The 25,186-nt window shown below is 36.3% G+C and overlaps 1 protein-coding gene across 1 annotated transcript in view; it reads right to left on the bottom strand.

Annotated features, from left to right (window-relative positions):
* luzp2 (leucine zipper protein 2) overlaps nucleotides 1-24,824 on the bottom strand; it is a 154,493-nt gene extending 129,669 nt beyond the window's left edge. The window contains exon 1 of the mRNA XM_055036816.1: nucleotides 24,551-24,824. Coding sequence (XP_054892791.1) covers nucleotides 24,551-24,612 — 62 coding nt within the window. The 5' untranslated portion in view covers nucleotides 24,613-24,824. The remainder of the gene's footprint in view (nucleotides 1-24,550) is intronic.
* Nucleotides 24,825-25,186: the final 362 nt, after the last annotated feature.

Genomic DNA, 25,186 nt, shown 5'->3' on the forward strand with positions numbered 1-25,186 from the left:
GTAATTAGGGTCCCTCTGCTGGTAAAGCTATGTGACACTAACATGACATGAACCTGCTGCAGGTGCTGGAGGTGCCTGAAATTAGAATACACTTTAAAAAAGAAAAAAAATTGATCTATACTTTAACCAGCAATAGCACAGACTCAGCAAGATTTTACTATTTCCAATGATCACTAAAATGATAAGGTTTGCAGTTATAATATTCTATTATGTTAAATAATTTATATTGTGGGAAAGAGAAAATCACTAATAATATAATCATAAGGATCATAGGTTCACAAATACACAATGACTTAAGTGGTGCCTTAGACCCAAGAGACATTGGAATTATTCAGATAATGGCAGACTTTCTACAAACACTGAATAACTTTATTATAGTAAATCATATCACACTTTGATACACAATAATTTTGAGTGTTATTAAAGAAGTTATTTATGTTTATTTGTCAAACAAGTTAATTTCAGTCCAGTGCAGTATCATTTACAGAAATGCAGCAATAATTGTGTTTTTATTCCTTTTCAACTTCCCCTCCTTTCTTTGAGTCTTTGTTGATTAGGACTGCCATTTTTTACTAGTAATGAACAGAAGCTTTGTGCAATGAGCTGAATAATGGCCTTTCACTCATCAATGTCATCCAACATGACATTAACAGCCTGTAACAATGCAGAACTAAAAACAGCCCTATAAATGGATGCAGAAGAGAGGCAAGTTTCATTTCATAAGTCAATTACAAAAGAAAAAAAATGTTTCTTATGTTTTAATATTGGCTGTTCAAATCTTTAGATATCCCATTTGAACCCTGTACCACTACTGTCCCCAACACTGATTAAAACCTCCCGGTCCAACAGTTACAGTTAGAAAGGTCCTTGTACAACCACAATTATGGTACTTCTTGCTTAAAGTATCACCCTAGAAAATTGGGTGGATGTGACTGGAATGAATCCTAAGTAGGTCTTTCTGGTGAGAGGTATGAATCTGGAGAGCAGAGATATGCTCTCCAGATTCATAGGGATATAGGGTGCAACTACCTTCACATGACAAAATATATTTTAAAAAGTAATATAGCTAAACACATGTTGAAGTCCTAATGATTCAGAAATGCAGTAGATTGAGTATTACTCTATTTGGGGTTTGAAAAGGAGGATAGAAGCAAGGAAATGTGACATATTAGCTTGCACACTGGTCAAAGATTTAGGAAAGACATCATTATTAAATCATGCTTAGATGTTTTTTTATAAGACTCATTATACATCAAGCATGGAATTAAGATAAGAAATAAAATACCTAGAGCATACAATCCTAAAAACTCGGCAACATAACCATCAGCAAATACAATTTATCAACTGTCTATGCTTAACTTTGCTTATCAAAATCATAAGGCTGTTTTAAAACACTACATTCTTTAACATCTTTCTTATCAAAAAAATAAATACAAATAAAAAAGATTACTTTTATTACAAATATTTGTCATGAACATACTGTTGTGCAAATTTATCTCTCGGAACACAAAAATATTGTATTTTTTAATCGTTAGTGATGTGGATTTATCAGGCACAACATTTTTTTTCCTTAACCTCAATCTAACATTGCAGAAAATCCTAGAAATAATCTGTGCATTCTAGAGCACTCAAGACAGCATTCACACTTCTGCACATCACACTGAGTATAGACAGCCATCCAGACAGCTGACTGACAGATAGGGGGAAAGTAAAGAAGGAAAAATGTGGGGTTTAAATTCATACTGAAGTGATTTATCTTAAATCACTTCAGTGATTTAAGATAAATAATAAATAAATTTGCATGGAAATATAGGCCATTTACATGCACTATATAAGTATATTAAGTCTACTGTTTGTTGATTTGGGGCTGCCTTTATGTCTGCTGTTATGTTTTAAATAATCTTGTAGATGGGCTCATTTAACTGACAGTAAGATGTGGTTCAATACCCTTAAAGCTGCTTTAGAAAATGTAGTAGAGAAAGCAACACAATTATCTTTTAGATATGTAATAGGTAGCATGTGAAAATTTAATTAATATTTGAAAAAGTACAGTAAGATGGTACAGTTTTACGAAAAATAAGAGGCAAAAATAATTAACTTCACCACCTTCTTCATCAACATCTAAAGATCTCTTTGAGATCCTGTGTTTTTTTTGGGGGGGAGTTTTCTCAATGTCAGCTCCTATACTGCTTAAAAGCATAAATAAGTCTGGCAATTTAATTATGCCAGACTTCTTAGAGTTTCTCCTTTATTCCAGAGGTCGGCAAAGGTTCAGCAATCAATTTGTATGTTTTTTTTTTGTTTGTTTGTTTTTTTTAAGTGTAACATACAACTGTAAACATAAAATGTGGGTTTTAGAGGAGTCAGCTAAAAAAGTCAAGAAACTAGATATCAAGTCAGTAACTGAGGGGATGGAGTGATGCAGACTGCAGAAAAAAATACATAATCACAGTGGGGAGTGATTGATGAACAGAATAAAACTAACATCAAATCACTTGTGCCCAAACAAGAATTCCCACTTTAGCATAAACTGTAGCCGCGTGTCTGCATCTGGTGCATTTTTGGTTAAAATTGGTTTCTTAGTCATTTACTGAAGTTACTCACAGTATGTAGAGTCAGAAATTTCACTCAAGAGTGGTAATACCTCAAAGTAACAATACTCAAGTAAAAAAGCGGTGTACTCTTATTTTTATTTTTTTTCAACCTGAATGTGAATGTTGGATTCCCTTGAAAGGATTTAAAACTCTTCCTAAAAACAGTTTATGTAAGTGATATTCTTAAATAGCAGTATGAGGACTTAATTCTATATTATGTTTTAGATCATTTTAATTTTGTGTATGTATTTATGGAATGTCCAGACCTTTTAAATAATGTATTGTTTTGTATACTGTACACTAGTGTGCCTCATGGCCAGGTTTCCCTCTAAAAAGAGATATTATCTCAAAGCACTTATGGTTAAACATTTTTCAAAGAAAATCTTATTACCCACCTCTGCAAAAACATCAAACTACAAAGGGATATAGAAGCGATCTATATCTTTATCTTTGGTGGGGGGAAATTCAACTTCAAGAATTAAGAAACTGAAACAAACTATGACAACCATATTCTTGTATTTTCTATGTGGACAAAATATACATTTGTTAAGTCTAACAAACATTTCTATAAAAAATGCAATACTCAAAGCAACACATTAATAAGTATTAATGTGTTGCATCTTTGTTTTTTTTCCAGATACCACTGCCCACATCAAAGAACAGATTATATTTCTCATACAAAAGTTGTTATTCCTACATTCAATTTTATGTTTTTAAATCTAATGACATTACTTATGTTCCAAAACATGATCAAATTGCATCATTTATTTCTAGGAACAGAAAATGAACCTAACCTTAGGGTCTTGCTTAAGAAAGCAAATTCCTATAGAACTATATGAATATGAAGCAACTGAGAATAGTATGCACTGCTCAGCCCTTCATTTCTGGTTGCTGATTCTGGTTGCCTTGCACTTATATTTTATCAGCATTCTCAGCTAAATCAATTATACACACAGCTTGCATTTACCAATGCATAGCATTCCCCTGATGACCTAAGCGGTGCACTTGGCATGACTAAATCAGCTGTACAGTGAGGTGTAGCAGTAAGTACATAAACAGACTGTTTTAGAAGCCCTGCTTTTCCCCTCTTTTATAACCACCATGCAGTTATTATTCCTTCACCAAACATTGAACATAAAGTTGCACAAATTAAATGGACTTCCTCAAAGTCAATGTGCATAAAAGGTGTTAACGTAGAAAAAGCAGCTCAACAAATTCCCAAGAACACAAGATCATTGTTAACCCAGCAGGGTCTGAAGGGTCTGAAGTAATAATTTATTATTAACCCTATTCGTTTAAGCAATGGATTCCGCTTGCTGTGTTTCTCAAAGAAACATAGCCATCGCCAAAGACAAATCACAGCATTCTTTCACATTCATTGGTTGATGTAATCTGTTAGTGACAACTTGCGGAGTTTAATTTTGCATTGCAACACGAAAACTGTTTAACAGGACCATAAAGCCTCTTTTGGAAAAAGAGTTTACAAATTTCTGCTGCAGTACTATAAATTTGTGCTTTTCATTGTTTATCAATCTCTTAATGCTGTAGAGGGATTTAAAGCGCTGGGCTTTCAAGCACCTTTTTGACTTTAAGGACAAAATCAAATGCCAGAGTTGTAACTACTGAGTTGTGGTCAATGCAGACAGCAGGTGATACTGCAGAGCCTTTTGTCTGGATTGAGACTGATAAGGAGAAGACGGACAAGGTCATGTTCACCGGGGACAATTTTTCACTCCCATGGATGACCATTGTTCAGGTCTTTTTAAACCTGTCTGGGTCCCAGGTTTGCAAAAAATTCACTTACTGGGCACAGTATGTGTAAGTTCATACTCAAAGCATCCATTTATCTTTGAAAGGTTTGCACCACGAAGACTATAGGTAAGAGCATTAAGCACTAAGCACAAAAGGAACATTATTGGATAATATAAATTGAGTACATTTAAAACTGCATTGTTAATATTTGATCAAATCTTGTTTTCTTATGAAAAATAATTTTAAAGTGAAATGCATTTCTAGTGAAATTTTAACCAATCTTCAAAAAAAAAGATTTATATATATATAAAATGTAGTGCTTGATATTTTCTTCACTTGTTCCATTTTAATACTGGATGACTATTTCTGCTTAATATTGTTGTTAGGCACTTGTGAATGTTCTGCACCATTGTGTCCTAATTATTTTAAAAAGGCCTGAAGAAGCTAGATAACAAAACCTAGCCTTTAAGAGGAGTGACAAAAAAGGGCTGAAACTTTTTTAAAAATGAATCATATTTTTTCTTTTTTTTATTGTGCTACTGCCAAATTGTGTTAAAAATCCTAAGTCTTTCGCTCTTTAAATAAATTAGTTAGTCTGAAATCTTGTAAATTTTGCCTCAAAAATAAAGCTCAGATTTTGAGCATGGCCAAAATCAAACAGACTAAAAATTAAATTAGATGGTCCTGATGAAACAGCACAAAGTAATGCATAGTTGTGAATAGAAATGAAATGGACACTTTTTGCAGTAAGTTTTTTACAAATCTAAAAAGCAGGTGAGGCAAATATCTAGTACGCTTGTTCTGTGAAGGCTTCAGGGGACTGTTCGAGAACATTACTGAACAAATTGACATTTTCTCTGAGGTTAAGTTATGAAACAATGAATATGGCAAAAAAAAAAAAAAAAAAAAAAAAAAAAACATAATTTTGCTTTGGGTATTCTCTCCTTCACCAGAGACAAGGAAGCTAGTCTGACATGATGAAAAGATAGATGGAGCCAGTCTTGGAAGAAAACCTAAGCCCACAGCCCACGACACAGCGCAGTTTCAAAGATCATGTCACACTGTGCGACCTCAATATCTCAGTAACCACTGTCACAATGCTTGATGGAAGATGCTGGACTTGTTGCAGGCCAATTGTGTTCCATAATGAAGCCATACCAAATTACGAGTGTTAACTGTCTATTGCACATATTATTCGACTCAGATGGTGAAAGGAGGGAGGGTAACATGAAAGAAAAGAAATAGTAGTAGAAATGCTACTTGTAGATGTAGTAGATAGACAAAAAAAAGAAAAAAAGTCAGAAATCTGTCGCAGCTGCAGTGACACTGAACAGTTTTGCCAGAAAATGTCAGACACCACTTGATATGTATAATTTTTTTGCTTTTTGGGGGACAGCTGAATTGTTGATCAGTGCTTCTGATACATCAAGTTCGTGAAGGTCAAGATCATGATCAGATATTTCCATACTTAGCAAAATATTGTGGCAGATGGTCAATGAACAGACAGCACTGAACCTAGTTTTAGATTTAGAAGCTGCAGAACATATTGAGACAAGAGTGGTCATGGCCTTAAAGATAAAGCCAGGGCTGCAGTGAAATAGTTTGAACTAAAGTGCATTCATCTCTAAGAATAACTCAGGTCCAAATCTACTTTTTGATATTTTACCATCAACCTCAGGGGTCCATGATGGTCTTTAATGCAAGTGGAGATATTATTTTCAATTTTAATGGTTTCGGCAGCAAGTAAGTAAGTCATCAAAAAACTGTGCCACTTGCCCAAGGGAATTTTATAAAGCCTGTTAAATCAATGTTAATCCAAGCACCTGTCATCACATACTAATTTGCCAAAACCTTTGGGGAAGGTTGTTTGGGGAAGGTATAAGTCATTTAGCACTTGAGGGTAAGATAGTACACAAATTTTCATGTTTAGCCTTTAGATTCATTTCTGCACAAAATGTTCTTTGTAACCTCCATGGTTCTCCAACTCAATTAGTTTGTGAATGTCTTGGAAACTGTGTCGTCACTAGACAGATTATAAGATTAGAGTCAAAGTAGAATGCTCCTCTAATCCAAAGAGCTGGGTCAGGAAAGTAAGTGCCGCCAAAACACTCAGGTCTGTGTAAACGTTTTAGACTGAATTAGTACTTTAGTGCACATTTTAACTACGTTGCAAGCAACACAAATTCCACATGGCAGCTTACTGGAGCTCGAAGGTTATAATTTCATTCAAAATGTTTTTCTCCAGATAAAACAAACAATAATATATGTTGCTATGCAGCTGTGTGTTTCATATACATATCCATTACACCCGAGTTTGTATTTTCTTCCAAACGACAGCTTTTCTTTATATGTTTTGTTTATATGAGCTTCAGTGCTTCTGGGAAAACGGCGCTTCGCAGCCAAATTGACATTCACTGGAGTGTGCCACCCTCCTGTCATTTTGTCAACACCATTGCTGTGTGGAGTTCAGCCAAGCAAGACATCTGACAGACAGTCAAACGGGGGTGGTGGACTTCAGCAACATAACACCCTCTCGCTGCCCTCTCTGTGCCCAGCGGTGAGGTTCAATGCTTACACACACACGCACGGACAAACGAAGAAAGGACACATTTGCAACAAAGGTTTACTCTTTGCTCTTTGGCCCTCTATCGGCACATTCTGCAACACAGACCTCTTGGCACTTTTTCAGAACTAAAGAGTCAGACAGGCACAGATTGATCAGAGAGATGCAATCAGCTAGAGAGGGGGACTGCATGACTGAGTTTACATCTGTAGCCAAAAAGTAGTCCTGACAAAGGAAATTGATTGGAAAGTACCAAAAGCCTCTTAGTGCTGAAAGCATCATTGAAAGATTACTGCTTGCTGCTCAGAAATTATCAGTGCCACAGGACATTTACATTCCTTATTCAAAGCTACTTAGTATTAAAATCCAAATAAATTAATAGGACAGGTACAAACCAAAACCGAAGACAAGTCAAACACATCTGATACACACACACATTTAATATATAAAAAATAAAAAATTCCCTTCTCACCCACCGCGGGTGGTTCTTATCCTCTGAGCTCGGGTCCTCTACCAGAGGCCTGGGAGCTTGAGGGTTCTGCGCAGTATCTTGGCTGTGCCAAGGACTGCACATTTCTGGACTGAGATGTCTGATGTTGTTCCTGGGATCTGTTGTAGCCACTGCTCCAGTTTGGGGGTTACTGCCCCGAGGGCCCCGATGACCACAGGCACCACTGTGGTCTTCACCTTCCAGGCCCTCTCCAGTTCCTCCCTGAGGCCCTGGTATTTCTCTAGTTTCTCGTGCTCCTTTTTCCTGATGTTGCAATCACTTGGTATTGCTACATCTACCACAACGGCTTTCTTCTGATGTTTATCCACTACGACAATGTCTGGTTGGTTCGCCATTACCATTTTGTCTGTCTGGATCTGGAAGTCCCACAGGATCTTAGCTCTGGTGTTCTCTACCACCTTTGGGGGTGTTTCCCACTTTGATCTCGGGGTTTCCAGTCCATATTCTGCACAGATGTTTCTGTACACAATGCCTGCCACTTGGTTATGTCGCTCCATGTACGCTTTCCCTGCCAGTATCTTGCACCCTGCTGTGATGTGCTGGACTGTCTCAGGGGCCTCCTTGCACAACCTACACCTTGGGTCTTGTCTGGTGTGGTAGATCTGGGCCTCTATTGCTCTGGTGTTTAGGGCCTGTTCCTGGGCTGCCAGGATGAGGGCCTCTGTGCTGTCCTTGAGTCCAGCTTGAGTCCAGCTTTTTATATATATATATATATATAATTATATATAGATATAGATATAGAGAGAGAGAGAGAGAGAGAGAGAGAGAGAGAGAGAGAGAGAGTCCAGCACATCACAGCAGGGTGCAAGATACTGGCAGGGAAAGCATACATGGAACGACATAACCAAGTGGCAGGCATAGTGTACAGAAACATCTGTGCAGAATATGGATTGGAAACCCCGAGATCAAAGTGGGAAACACCCCCAAAGGTGGTGGAGAACGCCAGAGCTAAGATCTTGGGACTTCCAGATCCAGACAGACAGAATGGTAATGGCGAACCAACCAGACATTGTCGTAGTGGATAAACAACAGAGGAAAGCCATTGTGGTAGATGTAGCAATACCAAGTGATTGCAACATCAGGAAAAAGGAGCACGAGAAACTGGAGAAATACCAGGGCCTCAGGGAAGAACTGGAGAGGGCCTGGAAGGTGAAGACCACAGTGGTGCCTGTGGTCATCAGGGCCCTCGGGGCAGTAACTCCCAAACTGGAGCAGTGGCTACAACAGATCCCAGGAACAACATCAGACATCTCAGTCCAGAAATGTGCAGTCCTTGGCACAGCCAAGATACTGCGCAGGACCCTCAGGCTCCCAGGCCTCTGGTAGAGGACCCGAGCTCAGAGGATAAGAACCACCCGCGGTGGGTGAGAAGGGAATTTATATATGTATATGTGTGACCACGGCTTTTTTTTTTCTTTTTTTTTGCCAGTGTTGTATGTGTTTTGTTAAATGTGCAGTTTCTCACCATGCTTTTTCTTTGCCTGATTTCCATGTGCCTACCATAACCCCAGTAAATGACAGTGGCAGAGTTAGAGGTTCTCACTTTCAAATCCTTTAAATATGTGTATAAATTAAAGGAAACCATCAAAACAAAGCTGTTGGCCCACACAACCCACCAAAACCACTGCTGTGACAGATTTTTAGGCACAAACACTATAATTGCCAGTTGGCAAATTTGCTGTTAATTTGAAATTTAAAAACATGATGTGAGTGTTTCACGCAAAAACAACTAAAAAGAGATTATACAAATTTCTGCAAAAAGAAATATGTGCTTAGGCAACCCAGCAGTCATTTAACAGAAAGATTACCTTATGTCGCAAAATATTTGGTAAGAAGTACATTTCTACGTAAATAAGAATCCATAACAATCTCTTCATTACCAGTCCTGTACTTGTCCTATTTTCATCCTATTTTCTTGGTTGGGTTATTTAGGTTGTTGTTGTTTCTAATAAACTTTTATAAGTGTCTGTCTGGATCTTTAAAACTATGCAAAAATACATAATATATGAATACATTTTAAAATTCTTCACTTCTGAAAAAAATACTTAGCCTAGTAAAAACCATTCTTTGCCTCCCGCAGAGGATCTGGATGGTTGGCAATTGAGAAACAATTGCTTACAGACAGAGAACAATTGTAACACAGTGCAGAAAATCAGCATCATCATTCAGAACTTTTTCTTGAGGTTTGAAATTCAGCTGGATAAATTGATTTCATTGGGTGAAATCCCAAAGAGTGTGATGAAGGAACATTAGAATTGAACAGAATTGCATAGGAAGGGAATGGCAAGGCTAAGTAATATGGTTTGTTAATCTTGAAGTGTGCACCACATATACTGTTTCTTACAAATATCAAAATTGATGTTATGTTTTATCATTAGCCATAACCACTATTAAAATACTCTACAATTGAACAAACAAGTATAGGGTATAATGAGTTTCTAACAAAAAATAAATAAAGTCTATGTAGTTCGCCATGTTTAATATTTCCCTGTTATTTTAGTATATGAGGTACAGATATAATTACTTCACAGTCTATTGGATATCCCACTGACACTGCATGCAAAGATTGTTGTTCCAACAATATTTCACTATACGTTATAGTAATGTCTAGTAGGATGAAAATGTGATTTTATTGTTGTGCACATTCTTGATGGATGCAGGTAGAGGACTGGAGGGCAATATAGACTTTCTTATCAAGAAAAATTGCTTAGACATGCATATTTTGAAAATGCAAATTCCATGTTTGACTTAATTAAATTAGTTTTCCACAGTTCTGCTGGATAGCTGTTATTTCAATTTTGCATATTTTTGAAGTGACAAATTTATATAAATTGTCTTCTTTGACCAAAGCCTATGAATTAATCACGTCTCTGACACTTTGCCTTTCCTCAAGACACTATTTTCTTTTACTGCGAATAAGCAGGGGTCTCCTCTGTGCCATCAACTACCAAGGTCTGCAGGCATGAAAATATGAAACAAAAACCATTTATAAGATAAACTGCCACAGTGGGCAATACTGAATGACTTCTCTGTATTAAATGCCAACTGTCACTGCTGAAACTCATCCCTTCTTAGGCACACACTGAACAACACACTTATCAGTTAGGTGTCATGGCAAAACAGTGGAACAACAGGGAGATTGGGGACTCATATGGAACCGGCGCTTGTCACCCAAGATGGATCCTGACACCAGAATATGCTCAGGAAATGATTAGATAACAATAACAGGATCCACACAGGCGTCTTTGAGGAGGTGTACTGGTGCCCGATAAAGGATTCAGATTTATGTATCCTTCACCCAAAGAAGCAGATATGTTTCTTGAAAAATGGTACATGGAAGCTTAATTTGATATACTGTACAGTTTACTTAGCAGAGAGGAAATGCAGAGGGGTTAATAAAAGACAGGAAATGAAAAACACAGAAGCAGTTTGGAAGCTTTATGTTGTGGCTTTAGAAATCAATTTCATCTCATGAACATCTGCTTATTTGGCTTCTCCTTGAACACTGACAGCACAGATCTGCCAGACACAGTATTAGAATGTGCAACATGCCAGTGTGCAGTACAGAAATGTTCTTTTTTCTTAGGTAAAGTGGAGTAATTAGGTAAACGGGTCCCAGATAAGAGGTGTTTTATGAAATAGAATGCAAAGCTGCAAAGAGTTTAAAAACAAATTCAGGCAGCTAAGACTTCCACCCATTCTGTATACATTCAGCAGTGATCAGGCCTCAATTACTCAAAGACATTATATCTGCACAAAAGCTGCACATTTACAGCCTTGTACTGCACCAAATTTTAAATTTCTAAATGCTAAAACCTATTAATAACAGTTCTCCCAACAAACTTCGAATAATCCACAACAATTAAAGTGAAGATGTATCTTCTAGGTGACTGACCAAAACTAATACCTTTTTCAGGAGTAATTCCTAAAGCAGGATTCAGATGGGAATCCAAAATGAATAAGTAATAAGTTAATCCCTCCTACCACTTTTAGTTAACTATCACAATGTCACAAAATCAGCATTTTTTTTTTTCATTTTGTGTGACCAGGCACCACTTAATGGTTGGCTAGAAAACTAATGTCAAGCCAGTAACATTTGAAGTGATTAACTGCATATGAAATCTTTAACATCTACCTACTGAAAAGAGAAAAAGCGTATACCGTATACTGATGACTTTTGAGAGAAATATCAAGGTTAGGATCAAATGACATATGGTTTTGACTGAAACTTTTTATTTCAGTTGAAGTTACTTGTAAATCTGCAAGTTTTTTGTAAGACCCAATACAAGTGTACAAGTGCTTTATTAAGAAGGATGAACAGTTTCAATGGAACAAACTGTTCTATAGCAAGGATTATTCAACATCCTGTAACCTTAAAAGAGAAGAGACTGGCAAATAAATACAGAAAAGAAATGTTTTGGCTTGGGAAAAAAAGAAGAGTGATACTTTTCAACAGTTTTTGACAAAAACAGTGTGCTTTTACCTGCTTGTATGCAAGATGTTCTTTCAAACAAGGTATATATTTTGTAAATTGTACTGTGTGAAATAATTATGTACTATATAAAGGTTTTGCTCTCAAAAAAGAAAAAAAAAAAAGAATATCGATAGAGTTTCTGAACCTGAATTTGTATCACAGATGTTTAACTAAGGCAACATTTTTATGCACAGGTGTTGCTGGCATGGTGCCCAGTGCTTCAGCTGGAAGATATGTTACATTTATAGAATGTTATTACATAGTTATTATAATTAAGGTGTTTTTTTTTTATTATTTTTTTTACGTTTTCACATTCTGCAAAGGTTCAAACTCATTTGAACATTTTCTGTGAATATAAAACACATTTAATTTCAAAAGCATTCAACTCTTTGCTGGTTAAAAAGACATGTATGTAGATCTGATCTACATGTATTTACATCTCCATGCATATAGATCTTACATAAAATCTCAACTTGGCGAATAAAAGAAAAACATAAAAATATTTACTGCTAGAAGAAACTGCAGCATAAATAAAATGATAAGTGAATGAAAATAACTTAGCAATGGGTTGGGGTTAGTGTTAGGATGACATCAAAACTAATCATCTATATTCTCTGATATCTCCAAAGTTCCAGTAATCAAGCTTCTGGGAATTTCACTTCAATCTGTCCTCAACCAATTATGGCCCATTACTGTGGAAAAGGATGAAATCAAGAGAATATGCAGATTGGTGATTCAGCTTAATTATTGTTCAAGTATTCCCTGATTAAGAAAGGAATCCCATGAAAGCTCAGGAAAACTGGGATGAGTAATGTGATTAAAAATTATTCCTACCTTTATAACTGTTGCATAGTTAATCTAGTCTTGCATAACCAATAGAGCTAACAAAAAATCCACTGAAGGGATGTGGAGGATCACACTGTGAAGGGCAGTATGTTGGTGTGCAAGCATGAATACAAATTAATTCAAATTTTGTATGTTTCCTTAATATTACTTGCTATTGATGTGTTGCTATTAAGCTGATATTTATATTATATGTTCTGATAATTTATTCTAGCTTACTACATTTGAAGATTAGAATTCAACACGTAGCTTTCAATAGTGTTAATATCTCTAGTTTTTTTTTTGGGGGGGGGGTTTGTACTAGGTCACTTTGCAACCACGTTGGCATATCTATTTTTGACTTTCATAAAAAATAATGAACATGCGACATGTACACACCACCATGTTGCAGTATTCTGCTATGGTAATACTTTTCTTCACCAGTGATAGTGCCTGTCAGAGCTGATGTACTGGTGGATGGAGATAAACTCAGGCCTGTTCTGAAAGAGGAACTGTAAGAAGCTGCAAAATCTTTAGACTTAAAAGGGCAATAAATGGTTAAAAGCACATTTAAATTATGTTTGAATGGCTCAGTCAAAGCTGAGTCCTAAATCCAATTAGGAATTTGTGGTAAGAACTGAATATCAACAATTTCACAATCTCTGGCAATCCAAAAGTCTGAGTTTAAGCTTAGACATGTTTGCATGGAATGACTGAAAACATGTACAGATCTGGGAGAGACATACCCCAAAAGACCTGCTGCTATAAGAAGTGGTTCTACAAAATACTGACTCAGGTAGGCTAAATACAAATGATTACCAAACCTATTTAGATTGTAAAACAAATTAAAACCTTGTATTATTTGTATTCCATTTCACAAAAGTACACCTTGTGTTTGTACAGCACATAACTGCTCAAAAACATCCACTGAAACTTTTCTGCAAACGAATATATATATATATATATATATATATATATATATATATATATATATATATATATATATATATATATATATTATATATATATATATATATTTATATTTATGTTTTTTTTTTTTTTTAAAAATGTATTGATCATGCACTTTAGTTCAAGCCCATTCAGGAATGTCACATCTCTCTCAGTGCTACCAAGAAACGACATGCTCCCAGGCTTATTTGGCTGAGGAGCAGCAAAGCCATTCCACAACAATCCCCACAATGAATACTGACATTTTGTATGCAAAGTTACCATGACAAAGAATGGTGCACAGCGTTTGTTTATTATGCTTATACATCTTGCATTTCACTGTATAACAAAAAGCCTGGGCTACTAACAACTCATCACTTAAACAACACAAGCAACATGTTTACAAGGACTGAGTAATTAGCTGTCTGCCAATTACAGCTGTGACTAATATCTGTGCTGACAAAATCAAGTTCTTGAGTATGCAGTGATTAAGACTTGTATAGCTTCCACAACATGATCAATATTTCTGTGGCAGTGCATCAAATGGCAAAAATGAACAATATAGAATAACAACTAAAAAGTAAGATCTCTATAAACTGCCAAGCTCAAACTCCTCAAACCAGTAACAAAGTCATTGATGCAAAATTATTGCACATTGATGTGATACTTTTAACATCAATAAAGATTTTATTTTGCAAGAGTTAAAAGTTTGAACCTTCAATATGCCACAGTTTTACTAATTCTATATTCAAAAATCCACTTAACTGAAAAATTATAGAATCACTGGCCTTTTTAATTTGCCAGTAAAACAATTTCTGTCATTGCCTAATAAATCATTTTTCTGTCATTCCTATTTGGTTGTGTTTGCAAGCTTTTTTTTTATCTTTCTTTGACATCCACCTTTTGCAATCTCCTCATTTTGTATAGACTGTGTGAAATGTTATAAATGAAAGGTCAGGTGTATTTTAAGGTGGGTGGTGATAGAGAAGAGTGTTATTGTGATTTAAGGATCTTTAAGCCCAGTTAAAAATGTAAATACATACACAAGATAGCAGTAGATTGTATTCCAAAGATGCTTAATATTTAAAAGTGCAATAACAAATGTCTTCTGAGACATACATCTTTAATGTGAATTACACTTTTGTGATAATGAAAAGTTTCATTTTACATTAATGATTTTTTTCCCTTCCTTATCTAGAATCAATTTCTCAAGAGAAAAACTACTTAGAGTTTCATTTCTGATGATTAAATATTGCACTGCTCTATGCTGTTTTAGCTTGCTTTAAATATATCTGAATTTAACTTTCAAAAAGAAAATAACTTGTATATCCCTTGAATTTATATGAGAACTGTGTGAAGACTTCAAAACTACAAAAGAGAGTTATGATTAAAAAAATAGCCTCACATTATACAGGGCAGTACTTTATAAAACTTCAATCAGCTTTAATGAAGCAAAGTATATCTCAAGCAGGCAGGCCATTTTAATTAGAAAAATTTTAAATAAGTAGAATAAAACATACATAGCCTCACAATTATTAAGGAGAACTCTGGTGAATGGAAAATTGAAGCAGGACATGGTCAGTCAAACAGAAAGCACAATATGTCGACAAATACCTGAAGGGATGTAAAAAAAAACTAAAAAATAAATAAAACAAATGTGCTGCAGTGCTTAAACCCCTCATTACAAAAGCAAATGTACTTTTGAATGTTCATGGTACAAAAACCTGGGCAATGGTCTCAAGAGATCTAGAAAAAGTCACATGGTCAGGTGAACCATGCTCCTCTATATTCCTGAGTGGTCAAGTCCACGAGTGTTGATCACAAAGAGAGCAGCTTTAATACATGAACCCTGACTGTGAGGTTATCTAGTGACGTCCTGTACAGGAACAGGTCACAGAAAATTAGTACTTACGTTCGTCTAAATGATCACCTTTATCCTCTTATGAAGCATTTCTGTCCTGATGGTTTGTCTTCTCTGTGACAGTGATGCCCCCAATTTAGTGGGTAGGAGCAGTAATTTAATGGCTTAAAGTGTATTGAATGGATGTAAATCATTGGCTATGGCAATTACATTATTAACCTAAGTCAGCACTTTTGGGAGATTTTGGACCAATGTGTTAGAGAGCACTTTCCCAAATCATAATTCAGCACACAGAATATTGTAATTTCTTCAAAAAAGCAACTTACATTCCTTTCAAAAGTTATTCAAATAATTACTGAATAAATGTCAAGACATACTAGAACTGAGAAAAAACCAATTCAAGTTGTTTTGGTTTTAGCTAGGATCCCATTTGGAAAAAGGATGTACACTTACACGAAACATTTCTTTTTATTCACTTTTAAATAGAGCTATAAAGGATTCTTTTGATGACTCCTGGGCATATTTATACATAGACTTCAAACAGCTCAGGATAAGAAACAAACAATGTTGACTAAGGCTATTGCGAAATGATGAATTTGGACATTAAAAAATATCCTTCACAAGAATAACTTCAAAGTGATTTGGTCTCGAAAAGAAATTTCAAAAGAACACTGACAAAGTGGTTCTAGTGATGAGCAGATGAGGCCTCATTGGGTGTATGGCACGTTTCCCAAACTGTCAGTATGTTGAAACCGTGTTGCTGGGTCACTTGCAGTGATATCTGCTGGATTTAAAAAGTCATTGCCATGCAAATTCAATAAAGACTGGATACAGAGTGAATAAGTTTCATTCACATGTTTTTATTTAGAAACATCAGTTGCTGTAACAGCTTTGGGCCAAGGTGATTGCACCATTTACAAACAATTTCTCCAGGTTTTGAGAAGACCCTTCACAGGACACTGATCCATGTACATAAAAATTTAATTCCAAGTTTGTATAAGGTAGAGTAGTCTTTACATTTCCCAGTACTGTGGTGGATCCTGTGATCTTGGTGTGTTCGCTTCGGAGATGCATCTTTGTTCCTCAATAATGGCATTGGTGGTGACTTTTGACTTGGCCTTGATCTCTTCCAACTTCCATGTTCAGCTGCTGCCACAGGTTGTCATCGAATAAAAAAATAAAATGCATCTGTTACTAATTCATTGTGATTACATGGAGTGATTTCCAAGAACATTAAAATATAAATAAACACAAACAATCATGACAACCTTAAACTGGGAGCAGATGGTCGCGTTGAAGGTTCAGTTCAATCGCCTGCTTTCTGGAAACATCATGGAAGTATTAACTAGTTCATCCCCCTCATGACAGGCACGGTGATGCCTCAGCATTGTGGAAGTGTTCTGGTTGCAGTAAGACAGCACGTGGGAACAAATTTTGTTTCACCTACAATATAAATAAAAGTCATTCCACGTAAACTAATTTAAATATTCTATAGAAAGGAATTGGAATAAGCCGAAAGAAATAGGATCAAAAGTGAAAATAAGAAATAATAATTTACCTTTTTCTTTAAGACAAGCTCAAATTGATACCACATAGTGAAAACTTTCTCTTCCCTGGTTGATCCATGTCGATATTCAAGTACAAGCCAAAAACCAACGCAAAGCAAAGAACACAAGGTATCTCCATCCGACAAAGCCTGCAAGCGTTTGATACAGTTTCTCCCTCATAAGTCCAATTCGCACGTTCACAACCAAACAACATAGGAACTGTATCGGTCACGTGGTTTTTCTTAAATTGATAGGCACACCTTCATCTTGTTTGTTCAATACGTGTTCCGAGGTTTGTATTGTCTGGTCCACCACGAAGTGGTTCAGTTTGTATTGTCACTTATTCTTATTTCTGATTCATTTTAATCTCTATAGTTGATCATAATACTTTAATTTAAACATTGCTATTACAACTTTGCCTCGCTCACTGTCCTGGATGTTGGCAGTCTACATTTATGTATGTACTTTACTTAAAGACCAAATTTCTGGGTCATTGGATGAATATGAATGTTTCTTTTGTTTGAAGGTACATTTCTGGTTAATCATTTGTTTTTATTTTTTACTCACAATTGTTTTTTTCTTTTAGATGCGACAGATGAAGCAGGTGTATGGGAGAGGCCGACCCAGCATTTCCTGCTTAAATAGCTGTATGTCACTAATTGCATCACTAGATGGAGGGTTTTCTGTTTTTTTTCTTTCTTTTTTTAAAGTCACCTTTTTGAGATGCCCTGTATTAACTGTTATTTTTTAGAACTGGAACTGATGGCTGATGCTGTTTTTTGATCTCCTGTTTTGACCATTTGACTACATTGCTAGTGTAGTCAAAAGGTCAAAACAGGTGAACAAAAACAGCAACTAAATGATGTGCAAAATAAAAAGAAATATTACAGGGTAACTCAAAAGGTTATTTTACAGGGAAAAAAAAAACAAGCAATACTGAAAAGAAAACCCTCTATTCGGTAGAACTCAGTGATGCATCATTTTCCACTTCAGCTTGTATCAGCATTGACAATGGTGCTAGCCAAGTGTTATCGTAAATGTAATCTATGTTGTACAGTTTCAATTTCCAAAGTCTTCACAGAACACATAATCTACTATGTGGCCTTGAATATAAAACACATGGCTACTTTTCACCCAGCACTGATCTTGGTCCTTTTAATTACTTTCTCATTTGTTGGAGCCACCCAAGGTTCTGTTTATTGTGGCCCACTTCATTACTGTCACGAGGTGGTGTGGTTGCCATGGTGTGACCATTACGCCTCGTCCTTTGAATTTTAATTATCATTCTCCATCTGATTTGAGCTGCGGACATTCCCAGCCTGAACAAATATCATTTTGTCTCATCTTGATGACCCCTCCCGAAGGTTGTGTTTTTGATTGTGGTTGTGCAATAGACACTGTCTAATAATATAGCAAAATTGGAATGCAGTAAATTGGTACATGTAAATCACTTTGATACACAGAAATGTACTGTGATGCATGAGTTAAGTCACGCTCACAGCTATTCATCAGAAAACGTTCTCTGTGATCAAGCAAATGGCCATTCTCCCACATTTGTTGGCCACTTATGACACTTACCCATTTTCCACCAGCCTGTGACATGCACAAATGTTTACACAAAAATATAAAAAAATATGAGTTTGTTTAGATGATGGAGCTTACCCGCTTTCAATTCAAAGTGAGACAAATGGCAGCATAAATATAAGTTGCTGACTTGAACTAGAAATGTCACTGCGCTCTGACACTAAATTCATAACAGACATAGTTTAGCTCTCCAAGTACTTCATCTGTACTTTTCTAAGAATCTGATGGCTGAGTTGAAACAAGACAAATCAAAGTGTGGTGTTGCAAACCTGTGTTGATCACTGCCACCTTTGCAGTTGCTATGAAATTACTACAGTGGTCGGTTTTGAGAAAGCGCTAAAGTGCACCAGGAGGACTTTCAATTCATATTAATACAAAGTTAGATGCTGAGTTCAAAGTCTTTTGAAGGTTACAGACTTTTGAATTTAATATAATCTAAATAAATTGATCCCTGTAATCTGTTCTTACTTAGGTAAATGGAAAATCTACCCAGAAAGAAAATGTTGGCTAGTTTCCATTTTATTAGTACTGTTAATCATTTTCTGTCACATTTGATGTATGTGATTTGCAAACTCAGTATCAGTATTAGTATCAAGAAAGCTCACAGTTGCTCAAAGCTGCTGTTGTTTGTGTTTTCAGCCTAGTATTTGAGGCGTTATACACAAAGACATTCTATATGAATCCTGCACAAAGAAGTAACAATGGAGAAATTTGCTTGACACAAGTACATAAAAACAGACAAATGTACAGACTTATAAATTACTAAAGCAACCTGATTTAATTGTCTAACAGAAGTCTTTTTAATTAATGTCCAAAGCATTCATAAATATTTGACTTTTCAGGGATCCAACCAGAAATCACCATTTCCAAGAAGAGTCTGCTAACCTAACAGACATCAAAAGTGTGTCAAGTCAATGTGTCAAATATGTTCAAGAAATACCTTAAAGGGAATATTTGAAAGTGTAAAAAGGAGGACCTGTTTGATCCTAAAGGTGAGAGAAGACGGGGAGAAAAGCAAAAGAGCAGAGTTGCTGTTTTAGCCTTCCAATCCTTACCAAACAGTGGACGGTCATATCTCAGGGGCTTCATGTCGATGCAGCCTTGTCTTCAGTCTAAGGACAAATTAATTACTGCAGAGACACATGGCTATTTACCAAATAGCATGGCCTGTGTAACCAACTCACTCCACAAGTCAGATATTAAAGAATTAATAAAAAAAAACTAAAATAATAATAAAAAAAAGACATTTGTGATGTCTTATCCATCATAAGTCAATATTATAAGTGAGCATTAATTTTAGAGATAGAATGAATTAACAATTTTATCAATAACAATAAATCCTGGGTCTAAATTTTTAAAAATCTCATATGTTACTTGCAGACATGTAATTCATTCTGCCAAAATATATATAGATTCTGTTTTCAATAATTGTCATTCCTTAAGGCAATGTTATGAGGTCAAACAGTGAAGGTTGACTGCAACATACAACATGGATTGTCTTACGTGCTGCAGATAAGAGACCGTAAATCAAGACAGGCGTAGAAAAGCAATCTGAAGACGAGACGACTGAAGCTACAAATCATTTCCCTGCCGCAGAAAACACCTCTCAGTCAAGTTTGTCCTCTGTAATACCATTACAGCAAAACATAAGGATGTCACAGATAATGAGCATGGTTTGGGTCCATGACCCCCGGAGTGAGAACAAAACACATGGCAGGCGCCTGAGAAAACAATCAGCACAAGAAAGGCTTTAGGTATGTTTTAGATCACAAACAAATTCAGTCTTAAGAATTTAATTAATACCCTGAAAAACAAGAAACAAGAAAACACTGTCTGAAGACTTTGGCAGACAGAAATCTGTCAGAAAAGACTACTTTCAATTTTGTTTAATCAAACTCCAGAGTGGGATATTCAGCTTGCTAATAAAATAATTTGGGGATTCCTAATATATGGAATATTTCAATGTGCATATCAATAAGTGTAATATTACAATAAGAGACCTTAAAGTGGATCATTTTAAAACTCATGTCAGCTCATTTGTGCTGACAATTTAATTAAAAACGACAATAGAGATAATATGGTAATATAACAATGGCATATCAATGGCAGAATCTGTCCATTGATTTTCTATCCTCTCACGTACAAGCATTACTTGAAATCCATAAACTATCTTCTATGCTGCAAGAGTGGGCTTTGGTGTTGTTCAATATGCTTTATATAGTTAGGCTATATTTCAACTACACTTGACTCAAGCAGGCAAACAAATTCAATTTTGAACCTGCATTAAGGAACTTTTCTAAAGATGTTTTTATATATTTGTGGAAATGTCCTGATGAAATAATTTGAGACACATAATTTGTGGAAAAAGACGGGTTATTCTGCTTCCGCCCTGTGGTCCTTCTGCGATCTACAGAAATACAGCACTCCCAGTCATAAACAACCAATCACAGCCAGAGGGAAGGTCTTTACACTGTTAGTAATGCTCATGTATATGCTTCTCTTTGCTACAGTTCCTGTTTTTATGGAAGCGCATAGCATGGACAGCTATTCGTACAGAGTATCTGATATGAGAATTTTCTATGTTCTTTGATAAATTGTACGTTTCATGCTCATTTTATAGTGATATACGAATCTTCTATGTTCTTTGATAAATTGTATGTTTAATTTTCTATGTTCTTTGACAAATTGTCTCATTTTATACATTTTCAACACATTTTAAAAAGTTGAGTGCTGTATGTTGATTGAATCAAGGAATGCTCATGGCCTCTGGAGCCCATGGACCACGGGGGGTCCAGACATGGACCACAGGAGGCCAATTGGAACTTGTTCTGTATGTTGATTGAATTGGGTAGGGAAGTAACATTCTGATTGGCTAACCCGTCTGGAAGAGGGGGAAATGGCCATTCCCTTCTTTCATTCGAGGTTGTTTTGGTAATGAGTATAAAAAGCAGAAAAGTCCCATTGTTGAGTTAGAGTCAGAGTAGTGTCGGAGTAGAGTACGGACGCCCCATTACGTGTTGCTGCAGCTCTTCCCTGAACTGTCGACTCTCCGGTTCACTGTGTCACGGTAAGAGCGGATTGAAAGAATCTAAGCATTGCGTATTGTTTGTTGTGTGAATGAATTTGCTGTAATCTGTGGCAGAATAAAAGGACACATTTATTCTAGCAGAGCAGCGTCTTGTCATTATTTATCACCGATCACCCCCGATCCTGCTTAAAATTTCACAAAACAGTATCCGTAAATTATTCACCAGTGCTTATATTTTGTCAAATTTTATGTTGCATCCTTCTACATACAAATATTCGATTATGACAATGGGAAAATGTTTTTTCAAGATTTTTACAAATTTATTAAAAAAAAAAAAATCAAGAAATCACATTTGTGCAAGTAGTCACAGCCTTTGCTCAGTGCCTTCCTGATCCACCTTTAAACGAAATTACAGTCTCAAGTGTTTTTAAATATGATGCCACAAGCTTAGCATATGTATTGTTAGGAAGTTTTCACATTATTCTTTACAATATTCCTCAAACTCCGTTAATTGTGATGATAGGTGTCTGTGCAGTCATTTTTAGATTTCTCTTAATATTCAATCAGATTCAGGTTCTGAACTTTGGCTTGACAACAAAGAGTGGTTCTACATCAATTGAGATCTTGGCCATGTGTTTTGGGTCATTGTCCTGCTGAAAAATGAATCGTCAAGAAGCTCTGGATCAAGTTTTCATCCAGGTTATCTCTATGCATTGCTGCATTTATCTTTCCCTCTATCTTGACAGGTCTGTCAGTTCCTGCTGCTGCAAATCATCCCTATAGCATGAAGCTAGCACCACCATACTTCACTGTTCTTCTAGCAGGACGCCTGACATTTAAACCTTGTCTAATCTGACAAGATAGTTTTTTTTTTCGTAGACAAGTGTGTGCATTTCATTATCAAGTTAGATAAACTAAATTTACCACAGGTGGACTCTTATTTAAGCTGGCAAAACATCTTAAGGGTAATTAGTGGAAGCAGCTCAGTTTTGAGCTTCATTGCAAAGACTGTGAATACTTAACTGAAATGTGTTTCAATAAATTTGTAAAATTCAAAAACTTTTTTCCACATTGTCAGAGTGGGGTTTTGTCTATACAATCTTGAGGACAAAGAATCATTTAATGCAATTTTGGAATGAGTCAGTTACACAATAAATTGGGAAAAAGTAAAGTACTGTAAAGATTTTCTGGATGCACTGCAGAATTATCTGTCCATATCATTGTGCTTCCGTAAAACAATACAAAAACACAATTGTGGCAGTACTAATCTCTTTTTCACCTGACACTATGTAATTTATTTATTTTTCAAAAATAAATACATTTCAAGAACTCAATACTAAGAAATTAAATTACCTGGATACTATGCCTTTAGCAAACATTCAAAATTCTGCACTGATTATTATTTTTTTTTTATGTTGAGTTAGGAAACAAACTACGTAATAAAACACTGATTATATCTGTGTGGTCTGGTAATTACTTTTCATGACATCCTCCCTGAAGAGGTAACAAACAATCTGTGCTGACCGACCAATTTACCAGTGTAATCCCTCTCCAATTAGTACCTCGAAAGATGATGATGGCACACAGAGTATTTACAATCAAGGCTTGAGAGACAAAGTCTGTTTTAATTATTCAAAACGAGACAAAAGCTTTAATGTGGGTGGGTCATCTCATAATAGTAGGAGAAAACTGCATGTTTTGAACTATTAACCCTCCAGGTTACATACGCAAATTTGTCTCTTGAAGGAGTAGTTGTGGGTGCTTAATTTGCAGAATGCAAACAGCTAGAGGATAACACTTCAATGCAGCCGGTAGTTATGTGACTCATGAATCATCAGTGAACCCCAAAAGGTATTGACATATATCAGATATAGCTTTTCCCCGCGCTGTAACTTATGATGCTCAGAGAATAGTTCTTTTGTTTTATGTCTTTCATTGTATCTAACATCGATCCGGAACAATGAGGATGTTTTTCCTTTCGGGTAAATTCCAAAGCAGGAATTCTCGACTTCAAAGCCATTGTTCTCTAACTGTGTGCAATTCTAAGCAGCTGTAGTTTAGTCGTTTTAAAATAAGATCTAACAAAAAAAAAAAAAATGTTTCAATGAATGAGTTGAAAATCAAAAAAGAACAAGTTCAGAACGCATGCCTTCCTGGAATTGACCAAATGCTGTGTAGTCAGAGCCTCGGTTTCTTCGCGCAGCTCTCATTAAGACAGCGGTGTGGAGCACTGACAGAGAAATCTGCGGATTTTTATCAATGATTCAACTAATCATTAAAACTTCCTCGGCTCCTGGGCTTATCTGTATACTTCACTGCTCTTCCACATACCTCCCGTTGCTCCGTTTCCAGCCCTGATATTGCAGATAAGTACAGAAAAACACGCACAGGCACCTGCTTCTTTATCATGCACTGCAACACAAGTAGCCTTGTCCCTTTCTCGCACACTTCCCGTCACTTTAACTTCCACCCTGACCACAAAGCAGCAAAAAGTGGCCCATTAATAAGCGATGTCACCGCTATACTGGATGGGTCAGAGGAGGAAAATCCAATGAATCACCCACACAAAAGGACAACTGTCTCTCAGTCTGCCCCGAACTGAGAAAGATAACAGCCCAGTTGAACAGATAAGCCCCTGCCTTCCTCCTTCAAAGTCTTTCAGCATCCAACATGCTTAGCACATAGAAAGCCTTTTCCAGGAAAACATGACGACTTAATAAATGGCAAGACTAAACGGACACTCAGGTTAGTGATCAAGATTTTCAAAACGCGTGCTTTGAACCATTTCTCTGTTTGTTTCCGAGTCACAATCAGCTCAAGACTGCAACAAACAAAAAACGAATAAAACACTTATTTTGTGTCTTACCTGCTGTTGAGGGTCAAAGCTGGAAAGAGAAGCAGTAAGCAAATAGCCTGGATGAATTTCATAGCTGTCTCACACTCCCGTTCCTGCTCCCTTCTCAGATGCTTTTTGCCTTTCCCCTGTGTCTCTCTCTTCGCTCTCTAGCTCTCCCACTGGCTGCCTGGCTTTTTTAGCGCACTTTCACATTCCCCCTCTACACGCATACACACGCCGACACACAAGTAGCGAGGCAGACAGATGCAACACAGTGGCTTGGCGAGAGAGAGAATCTCTGGCTTTAAATAACACAGGGACACAGACTGACTTGGTAGCGGAAAAGAGCGGGTGTGGCTAAAATCAAGCGAGGGAGATGTGGGAGTGATATGATATCAGCAACCATGCTTCTTCAGCTATTGGTGGAAGGCATTTTTTCTGCTTTTGTTTGGAGCTTGTTGTGCTCACAACAAAACACCTTCCCATTCATTTCATTCTGCCTCCTAGATTTTTGTAAAGATGCAGTCCAGCATTTTAGGGGAAAACAGTACAGGTTATAAATGAGTGACAACAAAAGTCCCAACTGAGTTCAAGGAAGACACAAGAACAGGTTACAGTATTAGTACTATAATGGAGATGTAGTGTGGATGGAAAGAACAGGAATGC

This window comes from Poeciliopsis prolifica, unplaced genomic scaffold (genome assembly GCF_027474105.1).
Source record: "Poeciliopsis prolifica strain line A6 unplaced genomic scaffold, Auburn_PproV2 SCAFFOLD011, whole genome shotgun sequence".
Classification (NCBI taxonomy): domain Eukaryota; kingdom Metazoa; phylum Chordata; class Actinopteri; order Cyprinodontiformes; family Poeciliidae; genus Poeciliopsis; species Poeciliopsis prolifica.